Genomic DNA, 21,642 nt, shown 5'->3' on the forward strand with positions numbered 1-21,642 from the left:
TAATCTACACGGTCAGTCCCACGACCATATGTAAGGAAATAAATCGAGAAACTGTAATGTCCAATTTACTTCGAGGTGCGGAAAGAGAAACCGCGGAAAGATTTCCTTTGCATGCATGCATCCATCGTTTACCTCTCGAAGTTTTTAAGAAGGAAAGGAAATTTCATCCGTCCGCGGATCAATTTTTTTCCAAAATCTGTCACCCCGAAATCGGGCGGAACGCGGACGGACAGACGAAAAAAAAAAAAATCTCGCCGATTTCTTCTCTTCTTCTCCTCTATCGCCGGCGCACCCCTCCCACCAGCTTCGTCTTCGACCGCTGCGCCGTGACCGACAGCGACGACTACCTCGCGCTCTTCTGGGCCAAGCCGGTAGTCCTTCTGCTGGAGCTGCTGCCGCACGAGGGGGAGCTTGTCGACGACCCCTTTTGCTGGAACGCCTACGGCGCGATGCAGACTGCCACCATCCCCGCCGATCGACTGCCTCCAGGCCTCCGCTTCTCTTCTTCGTCGCCTCCGCCTCCGCTGCTCGTCGCCTCCGCCTCCGCTGCTCGTCGCCTCCGCCTCCGCCTTTCTTCTTCTCTCCCTCCTCGTCGCCTCCTGCAGAACGCAAATCCCCCGTTTACTCTTCCTGCGACGAGGGATTTCCTTTCTCCTCCCCAGGGATTTATTTTCCCCAGGGATTCCTTTCTTTTCTTCATCCGTTTCATGAAGTAAACATAGCGTAATAAAAACTTCGTAGAAATTTTACCTTTGTCTACTTTAAAAATTCTATTCTATCATAATCAACTCAACTATGTTCTAAATTATTAAAATATTTTAATGATTTAAAACTTTCTAGAACTACTTGCATTACGGGCAACATAAACTAACCCATATATGATTATTATGGATATAGAAAAATATTCAATTAAAGGTCAAAAAAAATATGGATCCAATTTGAATTTTAATATGGACAAATATTCTCAACTTTTAGTGTGATAAAGATTTTAAAAATTATTGTGAAAATCTTTAATAATAGATTTCTAAATAATAAAAAAACTGTCCTTTTCCAATTAAAAGGAAAGGAAGGGACTCTTATTTTCCAACGTTATCTTTATTTATTTCATTATCTAATTTGGCGATCAGGTTACGAAATCTTGTTGGTTGTCTCGGAAGACACGTCAACAGTTGGTCCGTAATTTATCAAATATTAATAATAAAAAAACTAAAACTTATCATTGTGATAATAACTACACTTTACACTTCGATTATGACAAATTTTGGTCAAATATTTAATAATAAAAAACAATATCAAAACTGATAAAAAAAATTAAGGAAGGAGAGTTCCATCGATCCGAGTGCATTTTAACCATTAATTGAGTTTTTTTCCTTTTTTTTTAACACCCTTCAACTTAATTTTGGTCAGAAAAACATTAAATTATTATTAGAAAAAGTGAATGAAAATGAATGGATAAGAAGAGGGCTCCAGTGCCAATGTGGGTGAAAGTTTAGTTTCAAATTGGAAGTCCTCGGTACCATGGTGCCGCGGTAGGATATATTGGTTGTCACCTAAGTACCCGCGATTTGATTCCCAGTTACGATGTATTTGTAGAAATTTTCCTCCAAATTGAGATCGCAATCAAAGGATGCTAGGCATCTGGGTTGGCTGCTACGTGCGCTTCCCGATTTACCCTGGTGGTCGGTGGAAAACTTCCATAGAACCGGATCGATCACCCCTAGGGATTGAGTCAATGTGACAAATTGGGATTATAATTTTTTTTAGTTTCAAATTGGAAGTGTTATAGTGTGATATTGTAAATATATATTAGTGAGAGATTCGTAGTTGGTTAGAAGAATTGAATACTTACATTATAAAAAAAAAAATTCTCTCACTCTTCTGCAAAAGGTGGATCCGCCACCTTAGCGGCCCCACGACCATCTGTGAGGAAGTAAATCGAGAAAGTGCAGTTGGTTACGACGCAGGAGGGTATTGCCTGGCTTCGTCTGTATTCGAACCCTTACCCTCTTCTGCAAGTCTACTGCGTCGTAACCAACTCACCTATGCCCCGGGGACAAAATTCTCTCACTCGTACCTTATAAAGGTGCAAATTTAAGATCTAAATTGTACTAAACTCAATTCACTTGTGTACGAGTGCAACTTACGCGTGTCAAATGTTATCAGGATAAAAAGTGTCCAAACGGATTGCCTATATTTTACCACCGAATCAAATTTTTTTGTGCCTTGAAACGTTGCCAGGTCACTTCTTGTGATAGCGTTCCTTTCACCTCGAACAATTGCGATCGTGATCGAACTATTATATCTTAGAAAATAGTCATCCAACATAATCTTCAAATATCGTCGGCAGAGACAAATCTATTTCAAAGACAATCTAACGTAGACTTCAACAACACTCAACCTACATTTCTCTGTTTCTACATAAAATCTTAGTCGAGCAATTCTTGTGCAAAATACTAATCGGCAATCCGACAGATATCACGTGGGTAGTTGACTAGACACATAAGACAATTGATTAGGAAGACTCTTGGCTCACGCAGGAGTCACAGTGCACTCTGGCAATTACATCACTCAAGAGCACTCAATTAATATGAGATAACAGTCGACTGATATAACTCTCTGAGCATTCGATGATCATCTTCGACACTCAGACGACTTGATTCACTGGAATAGTCGACTGATCTTGAAAAATAAATTAATTAATTGGTGAACCATTCAACTCCTGACATCTTGGCAGACAACGTAACTCAGTCAGGATTCTAAAACCATGCAGACTCAAATCACCTGTGCTCTCGACAGAGACAAATCCAAGCAAGGGTTGTTGTCCTAGGCTATAGCTCAGGCCAAATCTAATTCCTAGATTGTCTCCATGGAGCGACCGCCGCCTCTCCAATCTTTGTCGGCCTAGATACCTAATCTAAGAGTGGCTAGGTGGTTGTCTTGTTTTTTGTTTCTGCAAAAGGTGGAATCCGTTATCTTAGCGCTCCACACGATCGGTCCCACGACCATTTGTGAGGAGGTAAATCGAGAAACTGCAGTTGATCACGACGTACGAGAGTATTGTCTGGCTTCACCAAGATTCGAATCCTTGTCTTCTTTTGCAACTCTGCTGCATCGCGAGGGAGAAGATACGTGAAAGAAGAAAAACAACGGAAGCGAAAAGAAAAAAAAAAATAAATGCTTTAATTTAACGGAACGATTGTAACATAAAAGTTTTGATTGGTTAGTAGAGAATAATTTTAATTCATTAAATTTAATGGGAATTAGAAAGATAATTAAAATATGAATTTGAGTCGTCAAGTAATTTTACTTAGAAGGCAAATTGGAAATAATTTAATAATGATAAAATTAAATTATCATTTAAATTGATAAAATCATTTGATTAATTTAAACAATATTGGGATTAATTACTTATGTCATTTTTGATTCATTTAAACACAGTTGACAATTAATTACTCATATAATTTAGGATTATATATATATTAAAATGTTAGGATATATAATTGATATTAAACATGAATTAATATTGAAAGATTTATTTAGTGATGTTAAAATAAGGAAAAAGTTAAAATAGGTGCTGTTTGAAATCAGACACGATTCAGGGTTGTCGTCGACTCTAATCTAATTCAAATCTAATTTTTAAATTCATCCTTGACTCTCGAGAACTCGGACCACTTAAAATAAAGGATGCCTGGCTAAAATTATGCTATGGGCCCCACTCAAAATCCGGCCAATGAACTTACAGACCAACAGCAAAATGATAATAATAATAATTCTTTTTGTCCATTAACTTCAAAAATAGTTCATGGCTCACATGTTGTTTGACTCACTCAAATAAATTTACTTTCTAAAGGACAATGAAAAGATGTGATATGTCATTGAAATTTGAAGTTCTCGCAATCATCCCACTTATGGAACATTTAGGACCACTCTAATTATAACAAAAATATAAAAATTTATTACTCTAAAAAAAACCTCTTTATAAATCTCAAACTTCATTATTAATTAATTATTAATCCTATCCACATGATTAATTTTGAAAAAAAAAATAAATAAGTTTAAATTTTCACTACTATTTTTAAATTAAAAACCTCAAACCTCACATCCATAATGATCGATTAGAATTTTTTTATTTCATAAGTTTTTTTTTTTCAAAAATCTTGCATTGGAGATGCATAATGCTCCACGCAATCGCAATTGCATTTGATCGAGGTACAGTTAATTACATGCAATCAACTTGCAAGCCATTGTTATACTCTTAATCAAGCTACAGTCGTATGGTATTTAGTATATGCGGATGTCTCCGGGGCAATGGTGCAACGGTAGGACATTCGGGTTGTAACTCAGGGACCCGCGGTTCGATCCCCAGCTACGGCGTATTTGTAAGAATTATCATTTTTTTTTTAGTATATGCGGATTATATTGGTATATGAGTCAACTAAATTTAGTGGTATAATATAGATATTTCAATTCTGATCAATACTAATTATAATATTATATTTTAATAATTATAGTACATAGCTATTATAATATAGATATTTTATCTCTTTTATCTTAATAAACATTGGTCAATATATATCATATTATAGCAATATCTTAACTCTTATCAATACTAATGATATTATGATTTAGCAATTACATAACTATCATAATGATGTCGGTGCCATAGATGAAGTGACTCTCTCTAAGATAAAAGTCAAGAGTCAAGTGGAAGTCATGCCTATGGCTGACTTGGCAGTGCTAGTCAAGTGGACCCATGCCAATATTTTATCTTTTGTGGATTCATGAACAAATTGCACATGTTCCCAAGACGCATGACAATATAAAGAGCTAGCATTTATGAAGTTATCAGATGGTATATCCTTTAATTCTTTTTTTTCTGCACATAATGTCAAAAAGAAACAGAGGAAAATGACATTTTGACAGAGATGATCTCCTCATATATAATGGGAGGCTCTAGCAAAGAAAAGGGGAGGACTCTTCCTCTTCTACTGGGGCTACTTTTTCTTCTTCCATTTCTGCTGAGTAGACTAGTTTGATTTTTTAAACTCTTTCTTTCTTCTTCTTCTACATTTTTATTTTTTCTTTCACGGAATATTGACTTGAGCGTCAGAGTGGCCTGCCGGGACTCTCCGGCACCATTCTCACCTCTTGTTGAAGTGCATTTCGGGTTTTCATCATCCTCTCCCTCAAGCTCCGCTAGGAAGTCGCACACGTCGGATCGTTCGTTGACTAATGACTTGACAATCCGCAGCATCTAGCCGAAACACATAGTATGAACACTCTATCTCTTATTAACATTGATTGGTTAATATTATATTATACTAACTATAAATCATAATTGATATTTTATTTCTGATTAACACGTGTCAATATTGTATTTTAGAAGTTATTGTTACAATTTTATACCTGCTACAGTATAGATATCAATTCTTATTGATATTAATAATACTGTATTTTTAATAATTATAATGCATAGCTATTATAGTGTAGACACTTTATCTCTTTTATCTATGATCAATATTTATTAATATTCTATTATAACAACGTCTTTAACTTTATCAATATTTATTAATATTCTATTTATAATGCATAGCAATTACATAGCTACACAATATGAATATTTTATTTATGATTAATATTGGTCCACACTAGTTAACATGATCAATATTATATTATAATTATTATTATTTATAATCATTAATTTATTTCTGATAACATCAGTCAATATTATATTTTAATTAACTAGCAGCTAATTAAAATATAACTATAATATATTTCAATTCTGATCAATATTAATAATATTGTATTTTAATATTTTATAATACATAACTATTACAATATGAATACTTTATCTCTTTTACCTCTGATTAATATTAGTTAATGTTATATTATAGCGACGTCTTAATCCTTATCATACTAATAACACTGTGATATCATAATTACATAAGTATTACAATATGAATATTTTATCTTTAATTAATATTAGTCAACACTAATTAACATTTATCAATATTATATTATAATAACTATAAATCATAATTAATATTTTATTTTTGAACAATATAAGAATATTATAAGTTAAGATCTTATAGTTATTATAACTATGTAATTATAACCGCTATAAAATCTTAATTATTATAATTATATAATAATTATTAGATCGTAAATATTATAATAGGGCCAAAAATAAAGTCAATTTTCAATAGAGTCAAAAATAAAGTCAATTTCAACAATAAAAATACGAGTGATAAGAAGCGACGCTCGTTTGATAATAAATCAACGGAAAACATACTATTTTTAGTTTTTTTTTCTTTTAATTTCTTTTGAAGGAAATCAATAAAAAAACAAAAAAAGGACTCTGCTGTTCAACTGTTTATTATCATCTGTCCTTGATTGCCTCCTCCACCCTCATCGATCAACATTATATTAATTATTTCCTACGAACTTTCATCTCAGAGGCTGAAGCAAAACAAGGCATCCATGGATCACTTCCAAACACAGCACGAGGAACAGGACTTCACCAGTGGAAACAAGTAGTAGCACAAATCGTCGACTTCTTTTTCACAAGCAGCATCTTGTTTTTAATTTGTTGGAGAAACTTATCTAGTTATCTGTATGTTTATGCTTCATGATATATATATAGATTTAACTTACTGCCGCTGACCATCTTCTACAATGGAAAGATGAAAGTTTACAACGCAATTTCCCAGGAAAAGGTTCATTACGTTCATCTTTTCTTTTTTTTATGAGTTTCTGATTTATAGTAGTTGATCTTTTCTTCTTCTTTCTTTGAGCAGGCGGAGGTAATAATGCTGGTTGCGTCGGCGGCGGCGAAGGCGACGAGATCTGCTTCGCCGGCGGCGGGGCAGTTCGATGGCAAAGTTAATCTCTTGGACATCCTGCAAGATGGTAGTCGTTAATTACTGAGTTTTAGTTTATGGTTTTCTTTCCTTTGTCGATTAAATTTTGCTTTTATTTAGACACGAACGACGACGAGCTGCCGATGGCAAGATCGCACTCGCTTCAGCGTTTCCTGGAGAAGCGCCGTGAAAGGTGAGATCTTCACCATTTAGAAACTAAATCTAAAGTTCATGGTTAAAGAGAATAACTCAGAAAAGTTGTGTGCAGGAAGATGGAGAAAGCCCCTTACAACTATTATTCAGCAAAATCTTTGTACGTGGAAGGGCCGTCTCATGCTCCAGGGATGCCTCCATTTGTGTAGCTTTGTTGCAAACTTGCGGAGCCTCATCGTCTAGCTTTGAACCATGAACTTAGCTTTACTTTCTCTTGTATTGTGTTCTTTGTCTGGAATGAACTTTGTGTTGCTGCTGTTGTTAATCCTTCTCTCTTCTTTGTTGTGTTTCTGATCATGGAAGCTCGTAAACAAATGAATGAAAACAGATCCTAAGAGTGTCATTCGATTGTCTAAATTTACAGAAGTTTTCAGATAACTCATTCCTGTTTCTCTTGAGAGGAACAAGTAAACAAAGAATCACTTTGGTTCGATTATGTGAAATCTCAATATACAACTCTAAGCAAACAAAGAGGGCAGCATATGTAGGAACAAAAGCCTTAAAAATGGCTTTTCTTCAAGCTTTTGTCAGCAATTCCTAATTTCTACGAAAACAATCGAAGGATCTTCCACGCCGTAATCCATATGCATATTTACAGGCGATGAAGTCTGAAGCATGAGCTTAACCCCTCTACTGAAACTCATACTGATCATGCAGACTTCTCGCAAGTACAATCATCAGACAAGAATAAGTATCGAAATCTTGAATCGTATGGTGTGATACTGAAACTCCGGGCACCAAGCAACCTTTGCTTCCGCTGCGATGTCGACTCTCGAACAATGGCTACTTGGTTGGGGGATAGATGATGACAAATCCAATCGACCAACAAAGAGTCTTCAACGATGCCATTGGTATAAGAGTGCAGCAATTTTGGTACTAACAGTTTCCCTTTTTCACTGATACCTATTGATGCTCGAATATAGTCCAGCATTGAGTTGCGAAGCTCGTGTCGAATGTTATCGGCTTTGAAGACTCTTATCTGTATCGAGACAAACAAACAGACAGACAAACATTCAATTGGGAAATGAAGGAAATGAAAGTACTTGCTTTAGCTGAAGAAAGGTTTGTTGAAAAATTATTTCAATACTCCACATAGTATCACTATGTTTAAATTTACAGGATTTAGAACGATGACAGAACGAGTATTGCGATATCGGCAAACAAACAAGCAGAGCAGTTTTATTAATGACAGGAAAAACATTTGATTGCTAGGTAAAATCGATATATGAAGCTCACCCCGGGCGAGGAGTACCATCCACAACTAAGGGCAAATAATAGCATAGGTTCATGACTATCGATGCAATAGCTACTTTGCTCCTCAGAAATCTTAAACTTGTGAAGAGCCAAAACCAAACTCTGAAACCAGAAGATCAATCACTTGGTGGTAAGTTTGGGCATAAAATATAGCAATAAGCATCGTAAATTTGGCAACATGGACATACAAGTTGCGGCCGATGCCCTGGAGATTTCATCTTCAGGATGACAAATTCAATCTCAGCTGCACTAATGGACTGACCGCCGATTATATAAGATGCCTAAAACACCAATAAATGTCATGATATAGCACTGATACACGATAATTAAAGGCTAAAAAAGACATGAAAACCAACCTTCTGCATTAGAGAAAATAGTTTGATGTCACTTTTAGGAACTCCATATGCTAAATAGGCCTGCAGGTTTCAGAAATACAAGTTCATTCCAGGTGCCAAAAGAAATCAACCAAAAATAGTAAATTACACCAGAACCAACACGAAACAAACCAAGATCGAGGCACCTTACTTCTACTTCCTAAAAGAAACAAAGTACATAGTGAATTATTAAAATAATATCAGTGGTAAGCAAATTCAATTAAGCATAAGAATTATGTACTATTTTGAAAGCTTGGTCTTCAAACTAGGGTTCCCATAATATGCTTAAGTCTTACCTACTCACTGACTAGCACAACATTGACAGCTTCGATCGGCCAGAAGGGACAGAACTAGCAACTATACTCATATCATCGTATGTGCCTTAGAGAAAACCGCCTACTATTCCTAACATATGCACAGTTTGTTCTGTAACCTTCTGAATATTTAGTGCAGTGGAATAGAGCGATCCCGTCTTTACTTACATGCATTATCAAGGCATTATACACATTAATCCAAAAGGCAAGCCTCTCATTGCTGTTCATATTGGCAGGATTTACCATTGCCAATTGCTCCACAAGAGATCTGAAAAATTGAGAGAATGATAAAAAAAAAGTTATTTTTAACATAAGTTTGATGCTTTAAGCATCCAATATCGCAATTGCATAAAGATTATTTACTATCTAGGTTAGTGCTGTGAAAATATTAGCAAAAGTTGGAAAAGTAATTATATAAAGGAACATTAAAACACCCATCTATACGAGTTTCTATTTCCAAAGTTCCGAATGGAGATGGTTATTCAATTAAATAGATGCATGAACGACATTTGGAGAGTAAAGAGAACTTTAGACGACATAATTAATAGAGTTCAATACCTATAACCTTTCAAAGCCTCAGCAGCATATTCTAGTTGTGTCTTTCCTACTGACATCCAAGACACCTCCATTGCAAAGCTATAACATCCAATATTCCTCCAGTTTACTCCGCCATTAACTCCATAAGGATCAAATCTGTCCACTCGGTCCACTATCTCATTAGTTAGACGTGTCTCAGTTGAAAATTTCCGAGAAGACGATATTGTGAAGGATGAATCAGAAGAAGAAGCCAGCTGACCAACTGGTGAAGGTTGGGAAGGCAAGCATTCAGACAAAGATGCCTTTGAAGTGATGTCTGATGGTTCAGAAAGACAAAGAAAGATATTTCTCATGCATTTCACCATTTCTTCCGAAAGCTTGTTTGACATGTTCGATAGGTTTGTTCTCCCAGAGTCTTTCGATTTCACTGCATCAGGCTGCTGAAGACAAGCAACCAATTTGTTCCCTTCTTCAACCTCATAAGATGATCCTAATAGCTGAAGCAAGAAGGATAGGATTGGGATGTAATTGAGCATCAAACTTAATCATCGTCTCAAGTTAACTAAATTTTAAAAAGTGAGAGTATTTAGAATTGTAAAAGAAGGATATAAACTGAGACCTCTTCTTCAGGGAATTCATCCAATGATTTGTTTGTCAAAGCTAACTCTGTATCTCCATTTGATGACCGATCTTGTTGAATTGAACTGGAAATTTCATTTAACCCAAACTTGGAGGCTCGCAAACAAGATATGTGCTAGAACAGTCAGTGACAAATATGAGAAAACTAGAGTGGATCAAATCAAAGAGATGATTTTTTTTTAAAAAAAAAAATCTATACCTCTTCCCACATGCTGCCAGAAGATTTGGATAGTTGCTCTGGTGATATTGGCAAACTTCCAAAATGGTGTTCAGCAAGATGGCGCTCGTTCCTTTCTTGACAAAGCTGAAGTTGCAAAGAAGCCAGCTCCTTTTCAAGCTTTGAAACTGTTATCTCCAATGTTGCTACAGTATGGAGAAGGTTCTGAGCCTAATAGTTGTTCATGATCAAAGTCCTTATTATTGGCTATTGCTAACTTCTGAATCACAAAATCAACATAGAGAGAAAAAAAAGAAATATACTTTATCGGGAAGCTTTGAAGGGGAGTCTAACAATCGCACAAGATTATGTGCATTATCAGTTATTGCATTTGCCAAAGCTACATGTAGATCAATCTCCTCCTTGAGCTGCTGCTGCAGGACCACAACCTGTTAAGTGATTTCGGCATTTATATCACTTCATATACAAAACCCATAAAGACTGGAAAAGAGAAGGCACACAGAGAATTGAAAATAGAAATTCAATTAGTAAAGCTACCAACTGCTATTATATACAGAATTAGTAATTGAAATTTCCATTTTCACAATAATGGAATCGTGCCATCATAAACAAAACAAATGGAGACGAATAAAATGACTTTCCTTAAATCACATAACAAAACATACCCCTACGCCATAAGCATGCAAAATTCAGTCAGCAAGCGACAAGAAGGATGACTAACATCATAGACCGTGAGTTAGTAGTTACACAACGATTTAGAATAGCTATATGTCAACCTCAAACTAACAGTTTGTCACAACTACACAAGCAAGACCATGTTTTAGTTGTTCTATCCCTGAACTAAGCCACAAATTAATAGCCTCCAAAAGTGTATCTATGAATCTCAGTTTGGATTCAGCTACTTGAAACCAACCCTGCCACTAAACTCTGTATAAGACTATCTTGATTTTGTCAATAGAGTTTTCATTGTTCTTCATCATCCCTTATCGTGCCATTGGAATAGCCTCCATATATTAGCACTAATGTCAGTCATCAGAAGATACAAGGTCAAATGCTCTCAGTTTATAGTCCTGAAAATACGAAAGTACGATAACAAGAATAATCAATGTTCCAAAATCATTCACGGTATGAATTCGAACTAACTTAGTCTATTGAGTTATACCCATCAACTTAAATACAGGAAACCTCAACCAGACAGATTACAGAAGGAACCATTCAAGAACAGATTTTTAGCTAAAAGCATGGAAGACGAGTGAGAAACAACAAACTCACTTCCTCTTCAAGCTGAGATCTGTAGCAGCACACTTTGTGACGCCTTCCTTCCGTTGCGCCATCGTTACTCTTGCCATCCTAACAATTATTGAAAATTCAAAGGTCAAATGTAGCCAAGTAGATGAGACTGAAAAGACCATGCAGCATGTGATGATAGTTAAACTTTTGTCCTCGTTGCTCAAATAATTTTTGTTTTAGTTCAGAATTAGACAGCATCAAAGCGCCAAATGCATCAGTTCTTTGTCAATCCTTCTTCCAGACATGAAGTGTTAATTTTGTTAATGAGGCGGAAGCGATAGAGCAAACACAAGACTCACTCACATCTAGACCGGAACAGCTCGCCGTGCCATCGCCGGAGGAACAAGAAGACGGATCTGAGCGTGCGCGCCGACGCCGCGGTTCCTCCCCGCGATTCTTCCCCACCTTGTGCATCAGCTTCTGTAGCGATCTTCCCCTGGTCACGGAAACCCGAATCGAAGACTTCATTTTGACTTTACATTTCCACACAAAAGATTAGAGTTTGATTTATTCTTACTACCAGAACCAGACAAGGGTAAAGAACCAAGCCAACCCCAAAGGGGGGAAAGAGATCGATCAAACGAGGCTTACAGATTCGCCGGAAGGATGACGCCATGGGAGGAATGCATCTCGTGCCCCAAAGCTTCTGCTTTCAGGCACAGCATCTCTCTTTATCCCCTCCTCCCACCGTTATTTCTACTCTCCTCCCGTGAATCCACGGTCAAGGCTGATTAAAATAACAGCTTAGGGATCCTCCCCTTCCCAAAGAAGAAGGGAAAAAACACTCTTTGAAGTCCGTGATCGCAACACACTCCACTGTTCAGGATTGGGAGTTGGAAATGGAAGGGGGAGGAGGAAAACTGGAACAGCAGTGCAGGAACGCAAAAAGAGTGTATGGCCAACCGCAAAGTCCAAGGAAGGCGACAAGCCGCCGAGTAAAATAATAGAGTGTGATTGGTTGATGAAATCGAAGAGAAAAACAACACCAGGCATGCAGGAGACGCGTCAAAATCTATAAAAGAGCGATTTTTTTCTCCTTTTTCTCAATGGATGATATGGTTTTTAACATGTACGATCCCAGAGACTGAAAATTCATGCCTGTTCAATGCAATTACTAAAACAAAAACATATTTTTCTCTCTAAAAAGCTCGATTTGTGAATTGCAACTGCAGATTCGGATGATGGGCAAGGTTCGGATGGACAACCGGACAGCAATAAGAAGAGAGGTCATTACATTTAGGTTAGAAAATTATCTTATCTGATTGACAATGATACTATAAGGTAAGATCCGATTTAAAATCCAACTGATTCAGTTTAATGTCTCATCCACAACTAATTCAGTTCATCACCTAATTTGGCTCGAGACGTTCGCACTTTAAGCCCGAACTCTTCTCTAAGTAATCGCCCAAGTTCTCCTCTCAATAATCACCCGAGTTCTTTTCTCAGTGACCGTCCAAGCTCTTCTTTCTAACTCAATGACTGTCCAAGCTCTCCTCTCTAGTTTAGTAATCGATCCTCAACCCATTCAACCAATGGCGGAGCCAACCTAGGTGATTTACCCGGGCTGATTCCAAACTATGGGCTACATTGACGTAATACTTGGGCTATACCCTTCGTTCCTTCAATTTTTTTATTTCTTTTGCTCATAAATCTAAAAAAAAATTCTTCTTTAATGTTGTCGGGCCCCTGGGCTATAGCCCGGGTACCCTACAAGATGGCTCTGCCTTTGCACTCGGCTGAGCGACCGCCCGAGCTCTTTACTCTAATTCTGTCTCCAAACTACGCGATCTAGCTCTTCACTCTATCTCAGTAACCGAGCTTCGACTCAATCTCCTAGTCAACCGACTCCATCACCTACGCAGTGTCCCACTCGACGTCCCCCTCAGTGCTCAATTGGCTCCTTCCCTGAATGAATCCATGATCTCCCAGATAGAGATCTATTTCTTAGTCAATTCAATCTCGTCGAAACGAGTGTTCTCGCCCATGTAGCCCCACTCTGTCATTACTATCTCCCTTACTCAGTCTGTCAAATCGCCACTTGACTGACACGTGGAACAGTAAAGTATTCAACGGTAAGTCACCTACTTCATTAATATAGTATGGTATATCATGCCAAACATGGATGACGAGACCCTCAATTACCACGATGGAATATTTTTCTTACCGGTGATGAGACATCTCCTCTATAACTCCATATAGTGACTCCGCTTCTCGCAGGCGCAAGTACATGCACACAAAAATAGACAATCAATACTCTATTTCTCCAATATTTTTATTTTCTCTTCATCTCCATCTTGTCCGGAGAGTTGACTTGAGTGTCGTAGCAGTTAAATTAGAGCACCCTCGACCTTCGTTCTCACTCTCATTCTTTTTGCAGTCCGACAGGAGTGTTATCGTCTCTCCACAGTTTATGGGTCTTGCATGACTTCATCATTAGCAGCCAATGACTCATCCATACACGATCTTAAGCAGAAACAGTTGTTAAGCACCTGGCATTGACCACCTTAGATCAAATTATGTTACCATCTTTATCCCGAGTTTCATCTAGGCCAAGTCGCCTCAGTTGGTTGCTGACTTTCTTGACTCATAATTGACTTGAGTTCGTGCTAAAGAACTGATCTAGTCAGTTTGACTTATCCTTTAACTAGATTTGTGAGGAGACTCATATTATAAGTCAGTACGCTTAGGTAAAGAAAGTCAAGATATAGTTCAATTGGTAACGACATGATAGAGGTAAGGCCCGATCTCAAAGCCAACTAGCTCAATTCAGTGTCCTACTCCATAGTTAGCTCGGCTCGAAGCCCCCACACTCTAAGATCGAGCCCTCCTCTTAATGACCGCTTGAGCTCTCCTCTCAATCGTCTGAGCTCTCCTCTTTGGCTCAATGACCGTCCTAGTTCTCCTTTGTAGTTCAATGGTTGATCCCCAACCAACTCGGCTGAGCAACCACCAGAGCTCTGTACTCTATACGATCGAGCTCTTCACTCTAGCACAGTGATCGAGCTCTGACTTAACTCCCTAGTCAACCGACTCTGTCACCCACTCAATGTCCCACTTGGCTCCCCCCTCGATACTCAACTAGCCGGCTCTGCCTCCGAATGAATCCATGATCTCTCAAATAGAGGTCTATTTCTCAGTCAGCTCAGTCTCGCTGAACCGGTGCTCTCATCCATGTAGCCCCGCTCCGTTATCACTACCTTCCTCATTCTGCCTATTGAACCATCACTCGATTGACACGTGAAACGGTCAAACATTCGACGGTAGATCACCTACTTCATTAGATGTGTTGGGTAATTCAAGAATCCCTCTCCCTCTCGTACTGCATTAGATGAAGAAATTATAAAACTCGTACAGCAGCTCTATTGTATGGCAAATAATGGTGGATTTTCCTTTGGCCAATGTAAATATATACTGATGGGGTGAATTTTGGTCGACTTCTGTCTCCTTTGCTTCTTCATATCTTTCATATACTTTCATCCTCCATAATTTCTTCAAGCCATGCAAATGCTGGACGGTGAAATTAAGACTCCCAGGTAGACACTGACAATTCAAGACCAAGCTCCAAATCTCATTTTAAAAATGATTGGGTATTGATCTCCACTCTCAATCTTCAAATGTTCAGAAACCAAATGACAAATACTACAAGAAACAGTCAATTTGCAACTCATTAGCCATTTTAACTCCAATTGGCGAGAGGAGATCTGTTCAAGACCTCCACTGTGGAGAAGTCTCCAAACAACCAAGGGTTTGGTCCACCTGATTCAGTATCGATGAGGATTTTTATTTATTCTGAAACATTCGTTCAGGAGCAGGTTAACAGTTGCAGGAAGTAAATAACTATTTCTGTGAAAGAAGAAGTAAAAGAATTGTCCAAAATCTGCACAGCATTGACTGACCCAGCTACTATCTTCAATCTCTTGTCGAGGCGAGAGGAGAGGAGAATTGATGGTATGCCGTGCAACCCAGGAAAAACTGAAACAGACATTCTTTGTCATCTACCTTCCATTTTTCTTTTATCTGGTCCCATTCTTCTGACTGCAGTTTTAGACATTGAATTCCTCAAGAATCAAGCCAGCGAGGGGATGAGGCTCTGTAGCTGGAGAACAAATCCATGCAGGATTTTTCAAGCCTGTCTACGTGCATTGGCCGGCAAACACCATGCCAACCAACTACTCTCAGCAGAGAGCATTTACATCAGTCATGGCACGAACAGCCAAAAGTCAATTTCTTTTCTTTTATTTCCTTTTTTTTACACAATTAATGGTTAAAAAAATAAAATATAAAATACTTCAAATTATATAAATTGTCAAAAAGATTAGGATGTTTCTTTTTAAAAACAAATCAAAATAAATTTTCACAGAATGTTTTATATTAAAATATCCTTTAGTCTAAGAATAGTTATAATAATAATAAAAATAAATTAAATATTTCATTTTAATCAAAATTATTATATACATAAGTATTATTATATCAAATTTTTTTTTATCAATTTAGTTAAAATTATTTAAATTTTATTTAAAAAATTTTAAATTAATCAAAATTATTTTAAAATAATTGTAATAGTTATAATTAAACTCTAAAATCTTAATTTTAAATTTTAAATTTTGAACATTGTTATATCAAAATATTCTTTATCAAATTGATCGAAATTATTTGAATCACTTTAAAATATTTATAACAGTTACGTAAGTAGCTACTATATAGCTGTAGAAGCTATAATTAGTTGTTACAAAATTATAAAAATTGTTTAGTAGTTACTATAAGTCTGCAATACTATAAGAGGTGTTTGATTGAGAGTTATAGTTGATAACCTTGATAATTATTAATAAAAATCTTATTTGATTTAGGTAATTAGTTGTTCTCCATAATGCAACATTCTCACCACATCAACAATTCAAGAATATAATTTGTAATCAGAAAACTTTGGAAGCTTAAAATTTTTTACGATTTCGAGATTATTATCAATCTATTATTAGTACGTAGTAGTAGTAGTATTAATTTAGTTTATTCTTAAAAAATTAATCAAATATCAAATTGATTTTAAATTTAATGATAAAAGGGTTTAAGATTGAACCAAAGATAATACAATCAATATAAATCAGGTTATAGTATTATCTAAATTGAATCAAATAATATTAAATTATATTTTATTCCTCATAATCAAGCAAGATTATATATTATAACTTGAATTAAACGCATCCTAATAGTATTTTATTAACTGTTACATATTATAGTAACTAGTTATAACTGCTATAATAATATTAGAAATAAAAAATAATATTATAGCAACTACTCTGCCGTTATTATATATTATAGTAGTTAATTCTAATTGCTATAACCTCATGGTAGCAAAAAGGTGGAACTGCCACCTTAGCGGCCCCCTGGTCCCGGCCCCACAAGTGTCCAGAGGGAGTAAATCACGGATGGTCATTTTGACCTCTTTCTCATCATGGCTAGCGCAAGGGAGGGCTTTTAATTCACGCAGGAATCGAACCCAAGGCCTCATGGTAGCAACTGCCCTGCGCTAACCATGCGAGCAAGCCCGTGGGGGCGTAACCTCGGTAATTGCTATAACCTCGGTAAAAATAAAGATATCATCGAGATGAACATTTTAAATTTTAACGGGACGTCTTTTTAATTTTCTAAAAAAATATTTTTTTTCTTTTAACAATTTACATAATTTAAGGTACCCTTGATTTTTAACATTTTTAACCTAAACAAAATAAATTATCCATTAAAGGATTAAGAAAGAAGCAGCACATCCAAATTGGAAAAACAAATGCAATGCAATTGGAAAGGTCCTGTAAATTTCTCATACAAGTATAATTCCAAGCAATTTGAAATCAAATATGTTTAATGATTTCCCAAAAGAACTAATCATTTAAGAGAAAACATCTATATATATATATATATATATATATTATTTATAATTCAAATATTTAATTTTTATAATTCAATGAATTTATATGGATCTATAGCCCGTAACTAGTGTTCATCGAACAAGGCCCATGACTCCACGAAATGAAGCGTCAGGTCAACGTCTCCTCCCACCAGTTGACTTGACTAGGCATAAGTCTGCTGTCTTATTAAACTTGCGCAATGAGTTTCCGTGTGGCAGCCATACTACCTCAGTTAATATCAGTCAACTCGTTCTCAGAGACCTTGATTTGATAGCTCTCAAGTCTTTCTTGACTTGACGAAGCTGTTTTTGCCTTGCAATTTCCATACACGATCAGACCAGACGTGCCTCTCTTTCTTCCCTCAGTTCTGGGAAGATTCAGGATTTTTGCAATCATAAAAATCACTCTTTTTTTTTTTTGTATTTCGGGATGTTCTCTCTGTCATTGGGATGTCCTTTCGACATTTAAACAAGTTTAGAAATTTATAGACAAATCACGCAAATCTTTCATTTATAAATTTGGTCGAATTAGCATCGAATTTAAATAGTTCGATTAGTCAACCCAAGCAAGCTTGACACGTCAAACAATTGCAATCCAAGTCCGAATCCAAGGAGCGCTCCGTTGACCGCCGCCTATCGGGTGCCACCGTTGACTAATTCCACCTTTCCCACCTTCCTCTCCACCTTCCTCCTCGGCTCCTCCTATAAAAGCTCGGTTTTGATGAACAAATTTGGATACACGCTTCATAATTCTCGCCATTACTTCTTAATTCTCAATGTCATCAGTAGCTGAGCCGGCGATGGGCAGCGGGGGCGACGGCGATCCCGCCGCCACCAACGCCGCCACCGTGAGGATCAGCAGCGAGGTCATGGTGGCCTCCGTCGTATTCCTCTTCATGGTCGTCGTCTTCGTCTTCTTCCTCTACCTCTACGCCAAGCGCTACCTCCGCCACGACCGCTCGCGCCACGGCGCTCGCTTTGTCTTCGCCGCCGGCGACCTAGGCCCCGCCGCCCCGCGCCGAGGCCTGGACCCCGCCGCCCTCGCCTCCCTCCCCGCCACCGTGTACCGTGCCTCTGACTTCAAGGACGGCGGCGGGCTCGAGTGCGCGGTCTGCCTCTCCGAGCTCGCCGACGGCGAGGAGGCCCGGGTGCTCCCTAAGTGCGGCCACGGCTTCCACCTCCAGTGCATCGACATGTGGTTCCACTCCCACTCCACCTGCCCGCTATGCCGCAGCGCCGTCGTCGCCGACGAGCCCTCCTCCCCTGAAACTGAGTCGCCCGATCCGCCGCCGGAGGCCACCCCGGCGGCGTTTCCCACCAATGTGCTGATTCGGGGAGGCCAAGACCGGGTTAACGAAAGGGCTCTGGTGATCGAGATCCCGAGGAACGCCGTCGACGGCCTCGGCCCTCAAACCTCACCGTTACCTTCCAGCAGGGCGGCGCTGGAGGAGCTGAGATCACCAGTTTCAGTGACGTTCCGGTCCCTGCGAAGGCTATGGAGCCAGGGGAGGAAGGCCAGCGCGGGTCCCTCTTCCTTCAGCTCGAGGGAGGTCGACGTCGAGCAAGGTCCGGAGGAGGGAAGCCCTGCGCCACCGCTCAAGTCCCCTGCTCCGAAGCCATGACTCGTCGGAAAACTCGTTGTAAAATTTTGATTTTTTTTGCTGTGTACAGGGCGAATGCTCGATGAACTGTAGCTGCCTATGAATTCTTCTCATCCCTCTGAAGAATTCACCGTTTCTGTGGTTGTTTAATTCGATTCATTGATCCAAAAGATAATCATGCACATGAATTTCTGCAACTTTTTGACACAAATTTGACTTTAAGGCCACACCGTTTGAAAATCAAAGCATAATTCTTCTCAGATTCTCACCTCTAAGTCAAACTCGGCGACCTTTGTGGAATAAGATATCAGTTCTTGTCCTTCGACGTGTGGCAAAAACAGTGTTTGAACTGAACTAATCCAAAAAAATTCCTGCTTTGTTAGTCTTCATTACAGAAACGATTTCGTTTGTGGGAAACTGAGTGATGATTACTGAACAGTGATCCGTTTGGGGGTTGGTTTAATCTTGTTGAACTGCTCTGAAGTGTTGGGTTGCTGGAATGGATAGGGAAGGAAGAAGGTTAAGGTTGGTGATAGCAAATCAGGTGGGAAGGTTAAGGTTGGTGATAGCAAATCCATCAATTAGTTCTCTTGTCCAGTGAATTAGGTACGGACAAATTCTAATCGATCATGAACTTCATAATTCAAATGATAATCCATGTCATAGTAAAAAGATTTTTCTGAAGATCATTCGAGGTAAAATTGATGTCGTGTGATCCCACGGTCATGGATTCGAATTTTAAAAATATCGTTTTGCAATGTAAGTAAAAAATCTAATGCGATCTAATTTTTCTTCGGGATCTATATTAGTAGAAACTTTGTACATCAAATTGCCCCTTATATTGAACATTTGAGAAGAAAAATAATACATATAGAGGAGGATTAGAGATTGACTGCCTATGGGATTGGAGATGTCTATCTACCGACTAATATTAAGATTCTTCAATAATTAACTTCTATGGTGAGGGATAGTTGGACAGTGAAAAAAATGTAAAGGAGCGTGCTGATTCATATATGTTGGATATTAAAAGTGTATTCTGATATGATACTTGATTATACATAAATAGCTTCTAGCATTAGATTATTGTATACGACTTTTTATATACATTTAATTATTCAAAAAAATATTATTGTGTGATCTAACTATCACATATTCAAATTTCAAAAATAGGCACTTGCAATGTCAGAAAAAATTCAATGTGATTTGATTTTTCTTTGAGATTCCGTATTAATAGAAGTTTCTTGTATTAGACTATCCTTTTATACAAAATATTTTGTAAGAAAAACAATTCAAAATTTAATAAAATCAAAATTAAGATGATTCAGATGTATTCTTTTAAAAAATCCATTAGCTTCATCATCTTATTTTTTTCTATAATGAAGTTGGTTGGTGAACCACAATCAAGTTCTCCACATATAATTTCTCCCCTTTTCATTCCTAAACCACATCATTCCATTTTTTTATAATCTTGATATACAATTCTTACTATTCAATTAATCCTAGAAGTGATTGATTCAGTCATATATAAATTTTCCACCGACCATCATGATATATTGGAGAAAGCGCAAATGAATCTTAATAGATAGTCTTATAAGTTTTTTAAACTTATCAGGTGTAATATATCTTACGTGAGATTTAAATCTTTATTACCTAGGGAATCCATCCTACCTCTTATCATAACCTTAGGGGCAAAACATATTACTCTATTTTTTTTATATAATCTAGGTATTCAACTCTTCGAATCGATTAATTTTTGAGATGACTGACCTAACCCTATGATAATTTTTTATTAGTCATTAGGATAAATCAAAAAAGCACTAATGACTCGTCGCTCCAAAGGATTGCCTTCTTATTAGAGAAAATTCATTTACAATGCACCGTAATTAAATATTAATTTATGAATATTTGATTAACTATTAAAATATCTTACCATTATATCGTATCCTCAAGAACAAAAGCATACCACTTCATGAATATTGATGAGAAATCCTTGGACAAAGCTTTTGTGATATTTCTTCCTAGAATATATCCTAAAATTTATAGATGATAAATTAAACCACATATATAATTTTTCTTATTATAATTCCCCACAAATTTTGTCACTTAGCATACTTATTAGATGATTTGTTTATTAATAAATTAATTTAATTTACCTATTTATATTCATATTCTTTTGGCATCAATAAAGTGTGCAATCACACATCCTCGTTCAAATCTTTTTATTATTATTTTTAATCTTACTTTTTATATTTATATTATCTAAAAGAAAAAGCAGAAAATCAAAAGTACCTCTATTATTTTTATTATCATAAAAACACCTCTATTATTAATTTTTTCATATTTGCACCAAAAAATCTATAAGAATATATTTCATATATCCGCACAAAAATCTATTAAACGCACGTATTTATATTACTAAATTAATACAATTAAAAATGAAAATTGATGTATTTATTGCAGAGACTAATTGGAAGAAGACAAAA

The 21,642-nt window shown here is 37.0% G+C and overlaps 3 protein-coding genes across 3 annotated transcripts; 2 read left to right on the forward strand and 1 right to left on the reverse strand.

Moving 5' to 3' along the window:
• The first annotated feature begins 6,427 nt into the window (after positions 1 to 6,427).
• Positions 6,428 to 7,282, forward strand: LOC141845823 (protein TIFY 9-like). Its single transcript, XM_074733829.1, has 5 exons — positions 6,428 to 6,533; positions 6,644 to 6,716; positions 6,798 to 6,909; positions 6,981 to 7,053; positions 7,129 to 7,282. The coding sequence occupies exons 1-5, from the start codon at positions 6,481 to 6,483 to the stop codon at positions 7,220 to 7,222; spliced, it is 405 nt and encodes a 134-aa protein (XP_074589930.1). The 5' UTR covers positions 6,428 to 6,480; the 3' UTR covers positions 7,223 to 7,282.
• Positions 7,283 to 7,445: 163 nt separating this feature from the next.
• On the reverse strand, positions 7,446 to 12,490 carry LOC141846356 (uncharacterized). The gene is made up of 12 exons (XM_074734377.1): positions 12,251 to 12,490; positions 11,963 to 12,095; positions 11,642 to 11,719; positions 10,672 to 10,797; positions 10,391 to 10,579; positions 10,172 to 10,306; positions 9,574 to 10,049; positions 9,184 to 9,283; positions 8,684 to 8,743; positions 8,516 to 8,608; positions 8,310 to 8,429; positions 7,446 to 8,052 (listed from the first exon to the last, which is right to left on the reverse strand). The coding sequence occupies exons 1-12, from the start codon at positions 12,322 to 12,324 to the stop codon at positions 7,723 to 7,725; spliced, it is 1,914 nt and encodes a 637-aa protein (XP_074590478.1). The 5' UTR covers positions 12,325 to 12,490; the 3' UTR covers positions 7,446 to 7,722.
• Positions 12,491 to 18,304: 5,814 nt separating this feature from the next.
• On the forward strand, positions 18,305 to 19,356 carry LOC141846392 (RING-H2 finger protein ATL3-like). Its single transcript, XM_074734424.1, has one exon. The coding sequence runs from the start codon at positions 18,335 to 18,337 to the stop codon at positions 19,178 to 19,180; it is 846 nt and encodes a 281-aa protein (XP_074590525.1). The 5' UTR covers positions 18,305 to 18,334; the 3' UTR covers positions 19,181 to 19,356.
• The last annotated feature ends 2,286 nt before the right edge of the window (positions 19,357 to 21,642 follow it).

The sequence above is a fragment of the Curcuma longa genome, chromosome 15, assembly GCF_044706935.1.
Source record: "Curcuma longa cultivar G26 ecotype Majalengka, Jawa Barat chromosome 15, ITB_CL_G26_1.1, whole genome shotgun sequence".
Classification (NCBI taxonomy): Eukaryota; Viridiplantae; Streptophyta; class Magnoliopsida; order Zingiberales; family Zingiberaceae; genus Curcuma; species Curcuma longa.

Excerpts from the sequence above, each read along its gene's own strand:
- LOC141845823 (XM_074733829.1), top strand. The coding sequence starts at position 6,481 with ATGGATCACTTCCAAACACAGCACGAGGAACAGGACTTCACCAGTGGA. Across the intron at positions 6,534-6,643 it reads GACTTCACCAGTGGAAACAA|ATTTAACTTACTGCCGCTGA; the intron begins GTAGTAGCACAA and ends ATATATATATAG. Across the intron at positions 6,910-6,980 it reads CTTGGACATCCTGCAAGATG|ACACGAACGACGACGAGCTG; the intron begins GTAGTCGTTAAT and ends GCTTTTATTTAG.
- LOC141846392 (XM_074734424.1), top strand. The coding sequence starts at position 18,335 with ATGTCATCAGTAGCTGAGCCGGCGATGGGCAGCGGGGGCGACGGCGAT.
- LOC141846356 (XM_074734377.1), bottom strand. The coding sequence starts at position 12,324 with ATGCTGTGCCTGAAAGCAGAAGCTTTGGGGCACGAGATGCATTCCTCC. Across the intron at positions 12,096-12,250 it reads GTCATCCTTCCGGCGAATCT|GGGAAGATCGCTACAGAAGC; the intron begins GTAAGCCTCGTT and ends TTCCGTGACCAG. Across the intron at positions 8,744-9,183 it reads ATAATGCCTTGATAATGCAT|GCCTATTTAGCATATGGAGT; the intron begins GTAAGTAAAGAC and ends TGAAACCTGCAG.